At 51.8% G+C, this 12,801-nt stretch overlaps 2 protein-coding genes across 2 annotated transcripts in view; one reads left to right on the forward strand and one right to left on the reverse strand.

Moving 5' to 3' along the window:
* Nucleotides 1–75: 75 nt before the first annotated feature.
* TRAFD1 (TRAF-type zinc finger domain containing 1) lies at nucleotides 76–8,622 on the forward strand. The gene is made up of 11 exons (XM_058037264.1): nucleotides 76–450; nucleotides 1,894–2,029; nucleotides 2,101–2,154; nucleotides 3,318–3,642; nucleotides 4,714–4,977; nucleotides 5,347–5,420; nucleotides 5,602–5,805; nucleotides 6,623–6,746; nucleotides 6,944–7,241; nucleotides 7,634–7,712; nucleotides 7,829–8,622. Exons 1-11 carry the CDS (start codon nucleotides 401–403, stop codon nucleotides 7,868–7,870), a joined length of 1,650 nt encoding a protein of 549 aa, XP_057893247.1. The 5' UTR covers nucleotides 76–400; the 3' UTR covers nucleotides 7,871–8,622.
* A 445-nt stretch (nucleotides 8,623–9,067) lies between these two features.
* HECTD4 (HECT domain E3 ubiquitin protein ligase 4) overlaps nucleotides 9,068–12,801 on the reverse strand; it is a 68,129-nt gene continuing 64,395 nt past the window's right edge. The window contains exons 75-76 of the mRNA XM_058036673.1: nucleotides 12,444–12,666; nucleotides 9,068–11,665 (exon numbers count right to left, since the gene is read on the reverse strand). Of these exons, the coding sequence (XP_057892656.1) occupies nucleotides 11,529–11,665; nucleotides 12,444–12,666 (360 nt within the window). The 3' untranslated portion in view covers nucleotides 9,068–11,528. The remainder of the gene's footprint in view (nucleotides 11,666–12,443; nucleotides 12,667–12,801) is intronic.

The raw sequence follows: 12,801 nt of genomic DNA on the forward strand, positions 1-12,801 counted from the left end.
GCAGCGCGCAGCCGCGGCCGGGGGCGGGCAACGGCGGACGGGCCGGCGGGGCGGGGCCGCCGCGGGCAGCGGGACTCGGCGGGCACCGGCACCCGCCGGGCACCGGTACCGGCGCTGCACACCGGCACCGCCACGGGCGGGGGCGTCAGAGATCGGCACCGACCTCACCTGACCTGACCTGACCCGACTCAGGGCGGGCCACCGGTGATCGGCGCCGGAGATTGGCACCCGACACCGGCACCCTCAACCGACCCTCAGCAGGCCGGCGGACCTGGGACCGGCAGCCCTGAGCGATCCCCGCAGGGCCGCGCTTTCGCTTTCGCCGGTCCCTCGCAGCAGAGGCGGCAGCGGCCGGGCCCGGTGCCCGGGGCTGTGAGGGGAGCGGGCACCGCACGGAGCCATGGCCATCGCCGCCGTGCCCGCGGCCGAGTCCCGGCTCTGCGGCAACTGGTAAGGCCGGGCCGGGGGTCCGTGAGGGCCAGCCCCGGTGAGGGCCAGCCCCGGGGCCGGGGGTCGATGAGGGCCGGGGGTCCGTGAGTGCCAGCCGGGGGTCCGTGAGTGCCAGCCCCAGTGAGGGCCGGAGTCCGTGAGGGCCAGCCCGGGGCCGGGGTCCGTGTGGGCCGGCCCTCACCGAGCCCGCCGGTACGCCGGGGTACAGCTCCTCACCGAGCCCGCCGGTACATCGGGGTTCAGCTCCCCGGAACGCGGTGAAATAGCGGGGACGGCCGTACGGCCTTTCCTGAGCGTTTGGGCGTCGCATTTCCCTTCTGATTTAGCAGGGAACGAAATAGAAACCGAAACGTTGGGGTGGAAATCCAGGCTGGCTTTTCAGCGAGACCCGCACAAAAGACACGATTCCGAATTCTTCTTCAGCAGTTCCCTGGCTCAGGAGCAGAAATACGAGGATAGATCAGTGGGCAGGGTTGTTGTGGAAGTTTTTCTTTGATTACACCTCTCTGCAGAGCCCAGTGGCTGATAAGGAGTCACCTCACAAATCGTGTCTCGAATTCAAGCAGCTAAAGAAATTAACTTTTTTTGTAGTTGTTTTTCCCCAAGAGACATCAGAATCCAGACAATTTCTTGCAACATCAGCCTGGCTTGTTTGTTCTGTGCAGTTCAGTTGCTGCTGTTGGACTTTGTTGCTTTGCCAGGCTTTTGGCTGCCTGGGATCTGGTAGGGCAGAGAACAGCTGTGGGTTTAGCAAACAAAAGGTTATAAAATTAATGTAGGTGTTTTCAAGGTGGATTTCTTGGAAAGGGGACGATCCATGTAGAAATGATGCTGCAGGAGGAAGGACTGAGCTCCAGGTGCCTCAGATCCTTTTGGTCCTTTTCTTTTTGGTTTCAAGACAGAAAACGAGCATCTTAGAAATGAGGTGAATTGGGAAATTTTGGGGTAAAATGAGGTGAATTGGGGAATTTTGAGCAGAGTTGTTACTGCTGGGGCTCTGAGCAGCCTGCTCTGTGGAGGGTGTCCCTTCCAACCCAAACCATTCCATGGATCCATTATCCTGGAACAGAATCTGTCAGGTATAAAAAAAGTTTGACTGCTTTCCAAAGCACTGTTTGACTTCTCAGAGCCAAGTTATTTTCAGGAAGAAACTTTTATCTTCTCAGACTAATTTATTAACTTGATCCCTGGCGATAACTTGTTTGTGTTATGCCAGATTTGCCTTTCACATAAGGAAATAAATCCACCTGGATTTTATCTGAATGCAGTGTCACTTTTACATGTTAAATACACTAATATCCAGGCCTGGCTGGGCCTTTGTATGCTCACTTCAAACCATGAATTCACTGAAATCTTTCTTAGCATTGTCTTTTTGTTGTGAACAACTGCTTGGATTTGTTGTCGGTGAGTTTCTGCTCAGTAACCTCAGCGACTTTCTCGCAGCAAAAAGGACATTCCTGCAGTCAATTTCATCATCCACGAAATCCACTGTAGAAGAAACATTGAAATGTGCCCCTTCTGCAGCGACTCCATCCCGAAGTCTGAGATGAAGAACCACATTGAGTCTGAGCATGTGCAGGTGAGAGACATCTCTGCTCTGGAGCTGCTCATTCCTCTGGGAATCCTCCTCATGGGCTCTCTCTGCTCTAGGTCACCTGCAAGTGCAGGATGAAGATGGAGAGCAGCCTCCTGAAGGATCATGAGGTTGGTGGAGTTTATGTTATTGAACCCTTGGGGGATGCTCTGGTGCTTCACTGATTGTTCCAGAGCTTTTCTGTCAGCCTGGGGCTTGTGCATCCTTTATGGAGTGATGCTCCTAAACTCACACCCTCTGGGAGAAGGGATTGGAAACTGCCCTGAAGTCCTGGAGCCACTCAGGGCTTCATATCAAATGGGTATCTGTGATAATTGGTGATTTTTTGTCCTTGCCAGTTGAAAAATAGCTATTTAAAGTATGATTGACTTGACTTTTTTCATTCCTTTCCTGTTTCATGTTTCTGCTGGAGTCATTATGTGACTTTTAATAACTCAATCTGTCCAAACAGACTTTAAAAATAGCCTGTAAAATAAACTAAAATAGGCCAGAGTGGGATTTTCTGAGTTCTGAATCCAGTTGGCTGCTGTCACAGACAATCTTGTTATAAATGTCATCTCTTCCTTTCCTGTGGGCTCCTTTAGAGGCAGCTCTGGAGCTGCCACCTCAGCCTGCTGATTGCTGAGGGAAAAAGGATTTTCTGTGGAAATCTGTCCAGTTCTAAACCCTGGGAGTAGCTAATCCTGCCTCTCTGTGTGTGTGGTGCTTTTGGATTATAAAGCAAATGATGATAATTTATTAGTGCAGCATCTGCAAATATCACATATTTTATCTATTTTTAACCCCTTCTGAAGGGGGTTCACTGTGGGTAAAAAACATGTCCAAGCAGTTCTTGTTGAGCAGTAAATGCAGTGTAAGTCTGTTCCCTAAAAACCAATGTGGATTTTAGCTGTGCTGTGGAATACAACTGGATTTTGGGTTGTATCTAAAGCTCCAAAGAGCCTGGACAATCTGCCCACCTTGGAGGAACAGAGCTGTCCAACACCTTCTGTGACTCTCCAGGCTCCTTTAGCACATCAAACCACAGCAAAACAGGAATAAAATTTGAGGGGAGGGGAAAAGGAAAATCCAGAAAGCTCCACGTGACCCTGGCAGATTTAGAATCATGTCCTGAGCATCTGGAGAGCTCCAGCTGCTGAGTTTGTGCCTCCAACCCGTTCCCACGTTGTAGCTCACTCCAGGTTGTTCCTGATGTGGCTGAGGACACAGCAGAGCTCCAGAGCTGAGGGAACTCCGTGTCCCCGTGGGAAGAGTAACCCCCTGTGTTTTCCAGGCGTCCTCGTGTCCCCTGCGGCCCGTGCTGTGCCAGTTCTGTGACATCCAGCTGGCCTTCAACAAGCTCCAGGAGCACGAGCTCTACTGCGGGGCCAGGACCGAGCCCTGCGGCCGCTGCGGCCGCCACGTCCTGCTCAGGGAGCTGCCGGAGCACCCGCGGCTCTGCGGGGCTCGGGGCACGCCGGAGAGGGCGGCGCGGGGCTCCCGGGGCTGCGGGACACCGGACACACCGGACACACCGGACACACCGGACACACCGGACACGGACGGCGCCACCGCGCCCCGGAGTGAGGGTGGAGCCACGGGGAAGCGGCGGGGAGCAGGTACCGGAGACCAGGGATGGGCTGGGGAGGAGCCAGAGCTGGGAAGAGAGATCTAGAGGGGCTGTGGGACAGAACCCCTGAAAGGATACAACTGCAGGGACAGAACCCCTAAAGACAGGATCTTAAGGGGCAGAACCCCCAAAAACAGAATCTTAAGGGACCAGAACCCCTAAAGATAAAATCTTAAGGGGCAGAACCCCTAAGGACAGAATCTTAAGGGATAGAACCCCTAAAGACAGAATCTTAACCCCTAAAGACAGAATCTTAAAAGACACAGAAGCTTAGGGACAGAACCCCTAAAGACCAAATCTTAAGGCACCAGAACCCCTAAAGACAGAATCTTAAGACACAGAACCCCTAAAAATAGAATCTTAAGGGGCAGAACCCCTAAAGAAAAACCCCTAAAGACAGAATCTTAGGACACAGAACCCCTAAAGACAGAACCCCTGAAGACAGAATCTTAAAAGACACAGAACCTTAGGGACAGAACCCTTAAACACAGAATCTTAAGGGACAGAATCCTGAGGGGCAGAACCCCTAAGGACAGAATCTTAAGGGACCAGAACCCCTAAAGAGAAAATCTTAAGGTGCAGAACCCCTAAGGACAAGAATCTTAAGGGCATTTGTGGGAGCAGCCCAAAGAAATCAAAAGTAAGGAAAAAGTGGACAAAGGAAGAAGAACTGGCTGTCATTTGGTAGCTGGTCCAGGTGTGAGGTTCTGTGATTCCTTTCTGTGGAATTACAGGATAGTGAATGCTCCAGAGGCACCAGGGGGAATGTTTACCCATGGAATGAGGTGTAAGCCAGGAGTGCTGAGGTGCCTGGGATAAAAGCCCAGTTTCTTCTTTTGTTTTTGTCTCAAAGTACCTGGCTTAAAAATGAAACTGGAGTTGTTTGCTCCCTGTAATTTGGGCTATGATTTTTCTCCATCCTCCTGGATTTGTTAGAGGTGTCCTTGGCTTGGAGATGCTGAACTCCTGGAGGATCCCTGGGGCTGGGTCTGATGTCCAGAGGGAGCTGCTGGTGGCAGGTTTGATGTTCTCCCCAGTTTACAATGTTTCTCTTTTGAAGGGGATGAGCTGGAGAGACCTGAACTCCTCCATCCCCAGCTTGCTGAAGACTGGAATGCTGACCTGGACTATGTGCTGGCCCTCAGCCTGCAGAGTGAGAATAATGCTCAGCATAACACTGCAGCTGACATGGCCAGGGATTTCTGGGAGTGTGACTACACCAAAGAGCCTGGACAATCTGCCCTCCTTGGGGCAACAGACCTGTCCAGCATCTTCTCCTGTGACTCTCCAGGCTCCTTTAGCACATCAAACCACAGCAAAATAGGTATAAACACTGTTGTGGTGGGGTTTATCCTTAAATCTGAGGGGAGGGGAAAAGGAAAATTTGGATTGGGAATGTTAAAGATTATCTAAGTATTTTAAAAGGTGAAAATCAGTCACTTTGAGACTCCTAAAGCAAAGCAGTAAGGGAAGAAATAAAAGCTGATTAAATGAGTGGGTCTCTGACCTTGGTGTGTGGTGGGAGCCCAGGTGGGAAACAAGGTTCTTGTGGAAGTAAAAATGGTGGGAAGGAGGATCTGGGGGAACCTGGAGTGCAGCTTGTTCTGAGGGAGAAATGGCATCACAGGTTTCAGGATGCAGCAGGAGGTTTTTACCAGGCTCACAGAGGATGAAATCCTTTCTTCTCTTACAGACAAGGACATGACCATGTTGCCCTGTGAGTTCTGTGAGGAGCTGTGTCCTGCTGAAGATCTGATCCTTCACCAGGTTTGAGATTTCCTTGTGTCCTGGGGTTTGCAGTGATGACTTTTCTGTGGCTGTCACTGAGAGGGTGTGGAAGGGTGTGGCTGACACTGGGAGAACTCTGGGTCTTTGCCAAGGAAAGTGGTTTTCAGTGCCCACCTGGCTCATCAGGAGAGGTGATTTTTCCATGTTGTTTGTGTAACAGACAGGGTGTAACCCAGCAAGTGCCTTTGCCTCGTTCAGCAAGAGAAGTTCTTCTCCAAGTCCATGGGAATACAGGGGGGACTCCAACAGCCACAGGACTGTCCCTTCAGCCCAGCCCCAAGCTGTGCAGGCAGAAGGAGACATCATGATTCCATGTGAATTCTGTGGCATCCAGCTGGAAGAGGAGATTCTCTTTCATCACCAGGTACTGCACAGGACAGGCTCTGCTGGGCACATCCCATTGTTTGAGGATGGGCCCAGTCCCAGGGGCTCTTGTGGCACATTCCAGGAATTCAGGGAGCTGCCCCTGGCTCAGAACTCCCCACACAAAGCTCTGGGATCTATGTGAAGGGTTGTGCTGCACTGAGGCTCCTCCTGAAAAGTACTGGATTAATTTGAAAGCTCTTGAAATGAAACTAAACAAAAGAGCCTGAAGTTGCACAATCAGAATGTTTGAATCACACAGAAAATGAAGTTGAAGCCTGGATGAGTCAGCTGAGGGGAGAGAGGAGCACAGGGGTGAAACTGGGTGGGAGGGGAAGGAGGGAACAGACTCTGGGAGTGGCTTGTCCAAGGAAGAGTCCTCTGGAATCTGCTGCTGCTCCAGACAAGATGGGAGAATGCTGAGCTCACCCATTCTCTGTGCCATGGTTCATAGTCCCAACAAGCTGCTGAAGCTGGGCTTGGGTTGGTTGTTCTGGGCCTCTCCTCTCCTGGGGGACAGCAGAATCTGGGAATGAGATCTGCTCAAACTTCAGAGCTTATCACAGAATCCCAGAATGGTTTGGGTTGGAAGGGATGTTGAAGCCCATCCCATCCCAGCCACGGGCAGGGACCTCCAGTAACCCAGGGTGCTCCAAGCCCAGTCCAGCCTGACAGGGGGATGGAACTGGATGAGCTTTAAGATCTCTAAACCATTCTGGGATTCCACAACTCCCTACTCACCTTAACATCCCCAAGTGCTGCTGCTCTGCAGTTTTCCCAGGGATTTTCATCTGAGCAGCCCTGTGTGTTGTGTGCAGCACCACTGTGACCTGCGCCCTGCCAGCCCCACGGGTGACACTGCAGCCCAGGAGGTGCCAGCCCAGCCCCACGGGGACAGACGGGACTCACCAGAGCCGGCTCGGCGACGCGTCCGGCACCAAGGTGTGGGCAGAGCACAGCCTGAGCTGCCCTGAGCTCCCTGGGGAGGGAGATTCTCTTACCCTGTTCTCTCTCAGAAATCTTCATCCTCTGCTCTTGGGCTGGGCTCAGGGAGGGAGGGTTAAATCACTGGAATTGTGTCCTTGGGGTGGACACTGGGGTTGTTCCTGGTGCTGAAGTCGCTGTTCCTGTCCATGCAGGAGATGTTTCTCCTTGGCACGCAGAGGGCTCTGGGCAGCTGGGGCTGTGCCCTGCTGCAGGCACCAGGCTGAGGACGGAGGTGGCCAAGGCTGGGAAGGTGGCACTGTCCCCTCCTGGGAGAGCCGGTGACGCTGCGGCCGCGCGGGGCAGGCCCGGCAAGGGCAGTGGCACTGAGGGGACACAGAAGGACAGAGGTGACTCTGCAGCTGGGACAGCACCCCGGGCAAGAGCTGCTCAGCCCTTCCAGGCAGGAACCTTCACTGCCAGCTCCTCCAGAGCCTCTCCAGCCCAGCCAAGGTAATGCCATTCCCTCTGCTCCATTCCCCTTCTTGTGCTGCAAATGTAGAGCCCCTTGGCTTGCCTGTGCCTGAAAGGGTTTTCCAAAGCTTTCAGATTCACTCAGTTGAATTTGGCTGGTGCTTATCCGAGTTTCAAACAACAAATCAACAAATTTAGGTTTTTATCTCAAAATAGAACAGACCCAGTGGTCACTGGGATAAAATGTAGGTTAAAGCCTTGTTACCTGTGAGTGCTCTGTTCTCACCTGGGCTCTGAACAGGAGCTGGTTCTGCTCTGAAACATCTGGGCCAGGGTCAGAGGAGACTCAAGGGCCTCTCCCTCTCCCAGCTGTGCTGTGTTTATCCAGCACGGGTGGCTTTGCCTCCTCTGAGCCTGTCCCTGTCCCCCAGCTCTGGTGCCACAGGAGCAGCAGGAAGGAGCCTGGGGCTGTGGGACGGGCGCAGCGGCCTCCGGCGCAGGAGCTCCAAGGTGAGGCTGCAGGGCAGCTCCTGGTGGCTTTGCCAGCACAAGGAGCTGCTTTTCACAGCCCTCCCCTTACAAAGTCATATTTGAAAACAACATTTTTCTTCTCCCCCTCCCATAAGGCAAAAGGCCAGAGCCCAGCAGCCGGGCACCCGGAGGAGTGAGCCAGAGCCTGTGGAGAACATGGAGCACCCAGCCCTGCCCCTGGGCTCTGCCAGACTCCTGCAGGCAAATTCTGACACTCAGCTTCAATTTTTAGGCAGTGACCATTTTCTAAATCTCTATTTTTAATCTGTGAGAGCAAACTTAAGGTTTTTATGTCTCTGATCGCCTCGAGCACCACCCCCAAGGCATCAAATTGAGTCTTACCTTGGGCCCCACCTGAGTCCTGTGTCCGTGTGGGCTCCTTGTGCCACCCTGAGCTCTGTGTGAGTCCTGCCATGGAATCCTCAGGGACAGCTGGTGACACCAACAGGGAGCAGTCTGTGCTCCAGACCTGTCCCACGCAGAGCAGGTTTGAGGGTTGGGGCTCCAAGGCTTCTCAGTGCTGCATTTTCAAGTTTAAAGCTTTTTAAGTTTCTTGGAATAAAATTTCTCTGATGCTGTCCCCAACTGTTGTGCAGTGCCATCTGTCCCCTAGGGTGACACAGGAGCACAGCCCCTGCTGAGGATCCATTCCTGCCATTATTCCCTGGGTTCTGGTACTGTTGGAATCCCTGGGACTTTGGGAAGTGGAGCAGATCCTGTATAACACCTGTGAGCATCAGCCTAATTAAGGAGGTACAGCAGATGGCACTGGAAGGGCTAATTGGCCACCCCTGGCTAATTAGGGTCCTTACCCAGGCCTTGCCTCAGGTGCCAGCTCCATCCAACGAAGGCTGAAGGGAACTTCCTCCTAAAATAAAGACATTTTACAGATGCTCCCACCAAATGTGCTTATTTACACAAGAAAAGAATAAAGTATTTAAAAACGGGGACACCAAACCTCTCCTCTTCCCATTCCTGGGGAGAAGGGCCGTGGGAAGATCAGGGAATGGGAGCTGGTCCCTGAGGTTTGGGATGGATAATAGGGTGCTGTGGGTCAGGAATCATTAAATATGGCAAATAATTAATGACTGAGGTGGCAGAGCCTGTGCTGTGCCTCAGGCACAAGGAATATCCCAAAGGAATAACCCCAGCAGTGGCCCTGCTTCCATTTGGTACAAAATCCTGACATTCCTCCTGTTCCAAGCACACCCAGAGAGGTGGGATTCCAACAGAGAACAGCAGCTCCCTTTCTGCCCTTCCTGCTCTGCCTCAGGCAGCTCCAGCATGGATCCCATTCCCTGCACCCCAAAGAAGGACACAAACACCTCCAGGGATGTTAAGAATCTCCTTTATGCAGGTGTACACTCGATGGCCAAGAGCACTTACAGGTTAATGCCGTGTATGGAACCGAGATGGACACACACCAAGCTAGAACTAATACCCAGCTCCAGAGTTTTTCCATTGTTTAGTATAATTTTACATTCTGAATGAATATATATTAAAAAAAATAATAATAATCATCACAAACCAATCTTTGCTTCGACAAACAAGCCTAGTACAGACAATGTCAAGTTCATTTAAAGCACGAGGAATTAAGGATGATTAGAAAAGCTTTAATTAAAAGGCCATTTGAGCCACAGCTGAGGTGCTGCAGCACTTCCTTCCCAGGAGCATGGAATTAAAAAAAAAAAAAAAAAAAAAGCCAAAAAACTCCCACAATTCCTCTTGTGGGGCTCATCCTGTTCTCCAGAACAAACCAAAGTCGATGGAAGTTGGTTATTGGTGCGACATTTGTCCTGTAGAAGAAGCTTCATTTACACCCCCAGGTGCAAACGGCAGCGACGAGAAGTTCGTTATTTGTAATCATAAATAATTAACTGTAATAAATACGGATCAAGTAACGTTCCAGCACACGCCCGGGGCCGGGTGCAGTGTGCTCCACTCGGATGTGCTTCCCCAAGGAGCACACACACAGCAGCAGCAGCTTCTCACTCACAGCTGGAACTGGAGCCTTGGGAACCGCTGGCACACGGAGCCCTCCGGGACGGCCCCTCAGCATTTCGGGCTTGGACCCCAGGAAAGCCCAGGGAGAGCCCAGCCTGGGCCACAGCTGTGCCATGGAATCCAGCCAGTGCTCCCCACCTTTCCTGTCTGGGAACAAACCGGCTCCGAGCCGCCCCTTCAGCTTCCTTTCCCCTTGGTCTTTGTAAACTCCAGGTGTTCCCGCTTGCTCCGAGTGGTTTCTGAGCTACATCAACGCTTCTACCAGGAAATGGACGAGATTCAAGAGTAAATATTCTTCCTACATGGATCTGTTCCTTGGACAGGGCAATATGCATTGGGAGGGTAACAGCTTCCTAACCACGGGCTTGGGAGACTCCGGATGCCGACGACTACCTACGAGTGCTGCACACACATTCCCATTCCCACTCGCTCACGGAAGAACAAGGACACCCATCCCCAACTCACAGCGCCTCTCCCACACCCCACGCACTCAGCATTCCCACTATTCACAATAATGTACAATAAATACATTTGGGATTCCCAGGAGCTGTTCTGGAGCCAGGGGACACCGAGCTGGAGGTTCGGTCACCTCAGCCGGAGCCTCCCGGGCGGCTCCGCGCCGGCACTCGGCTCACGGACAGCACCGACGGATTCCGGGATCGTCTCTTCCTCAGAACTCAGGATCCGAGGGATCAGCAGAGCTGGAGTGTCCCAGAAATCCTGCTGAGGGATGAGACACCTGTGGAGGGGCTGCTCTGAACCATCCAGAACATTCCACAGAACACCAGTGAAACGTGGAGTTGTTCCTGCTCCGCAGCTGCCTCCCAGCTTTCCACACAGAACAGGAGCTTCGTCCTCCTGCCGGGTGTCAGAGGTTTTTAGGGTAATTTGCTCTTGGATCAAAGATATTTGAGTACAAAAACGAGTTCCAGGTGTTTGAGCACCTCCTGGTTGTTCTGAGAGCTCGTTGGGAAATGGGATAAAGTCCCGGATTTTGGGATGGACTGTGGTATCTTACACCCTTTGGAGAGAAGCTGTTTTGTTCTGCTCGTATTTTAATTACAATAAATTATTTTGTTGCTAAGCAAAGCAGACATTCAAGAACATCTAGGGCAGGAACCCAACGGAATCACAACCCTTTCACTGTTCTATTAGAAATTTTCCCAAAAGTGTTGAGCTGAACCCCCCAGTTCCCTGTGGCAGCCCCCATGTGCTTGGTCAGAGTTTAGAAAAATTTCAAGGAAAGTGGTGGAAAGGTGGAAAAGCAGTTTGGCAGCAAAGTTCTGCTTCGAACCTCAAGCAAGTGCCACAAATCCTGCCTGTGCTCTGCTCCTGCCCATGCAGTGATTCCCTCCCCACACCCAAACCTGGCATTTTTGTACTCAAAAACCTCTCAGGGAGAGCGATCCATGAGCCTTCCCCTCTGAGGGCTCCCGGCCTCAGAATGCCCTCCCTGCCAGTGGTGTTTGCACGGGGCAGACCATTGTGGATTACAAAATTAGAAATGTACAGGTGGAAAGGTTTTTTCCCCCAAAATTAAATTATACACAAACCGGTCTTTACTAAACTATCCTACAAATATTCCACAAACAAGGCAGCAAAAGAACCAGTCCACCACAAAGTCTACGAATACAAAATGGAAGTCTTCCGGGAATTACTGTAATGGGAACGAAGGTTCAGGAAATAAATTAACCCCCAGCTCATGCCAGGGGAGGCGCTGGATGGGAACTGAAGGGGTTCCTTCCACTGGGCAGAGTCACGGAGTCACCTCCAGGCGTTCCCGGCTCGCGCTCAGCCGCTGAGCGGATCCTCGCGGTAGTGGATGGCGTAGCGCAGCTTCTCCAGCATGATGTCCAGCGAGGAGTACTGGGGCAGCTTGATCATGAACATGCACGTCTCCACGCGGATGTACCGCGAATCCGGGGAGCCTGCGCGACAGCACCGCCACGGTTACACCCAAACCAACACTGGCACAGACAGCTTGTATGGAAAATCCTTCCCTTAGGAGTTTTCCTCCTGAAAAGCTGAGAGGCCTCAGGAACAAAATGTAAACATTGATTATCTGGAATGCAACAGGTGCATCTGTCATTGGGCCATGTTGTTGTTTCTAATTAATTTCTCTCTGTCCGAGCCACAAGCCTTTGTTATCATTCCTCTTTGTTTTTCTATTCTTAGCCAGCCTTCTGATAAAATCCTTTCTTCTATTCTTTTAGTACAATTTTAATATAATATATATCATAAAATAATCAATCAAGCCTTCTAAAACATGGAGTCAGATCCTCATCTCTTCCCTCATCCTAAGACCTCTGTGAACAAAATCCTATCCCTGCCTCTTGTGGGGCTTTTGAATTGTAAATGTTTCTGTGATTCTCCCATCAGGCCTCATGCCAGTATTTTCCCAATAGTTTAATTTCAGACAAATAGCAAAGTGTCTCTACATCTCTACAGGTAGAATCCCAGAACAGTCTGGGTTGGAAGGGATCTTAAAGCTCTAGTTCCACTCTCCCACCATGGGCAGGGAACTCCCCACGGGATGTAGTTCAAGTTTTAGGTGAAATTTTAGCTTTACATCATTTAAACCCCAATTCTCTCCTGATTTACCCCCATAACCACCTGCCCCTCCTTTGTCACTGTTCATTGAAGGGGGCACAGAGCTGGGAGCAGCAGCAGCTCCCTTCCCTTCCCTCCCCTCCCTCGGTTCCGTACCTGCAGCGCCGTCAGGGGGGGCGATTTTCATGGGGTAGGGGGGGACGTGGGCGGTGTCGGGGCCGCCGTCCTTGCAGGGGCAGGTGAAGGGGATCCTCTCCTGGTTACAGGCAAACTTGATGAACTTGCACAGCTCCTCCTGCGTGAACATCTCCAGGGCGCTCCAGAAGAACTCGATGTGCTGGTCGGTCTCCATCAGTCCCACCTGGTACATGGTGTGTGCCTGAGGGGACAGGGACACATGTCCACTGCTGCTCACCCCTCTCCCTGCAGGAATTTTCCCCAGTTCAGACTCTTCTCTCTGCACAAACCCCACCCTATTATTTCCTGAATCAAGTGAAATCTAATAAACTTCCCT

The sequence above is a fragment of the Melospiza georgiana genome, chromosome 18 (assembly GCF_028018845.1).
Source record: "Melospiza georgiana isolate bMelGeo1 chromosome 18, bMelGeo1.pri, whole genome shotgun sequence".
Classification (NCBI taxonomy): Eukaryota; Metazoa; Chordata; class Aves; order Passeriformes; family Passerellidae; genus Melospiza; species Melospiza georgiana.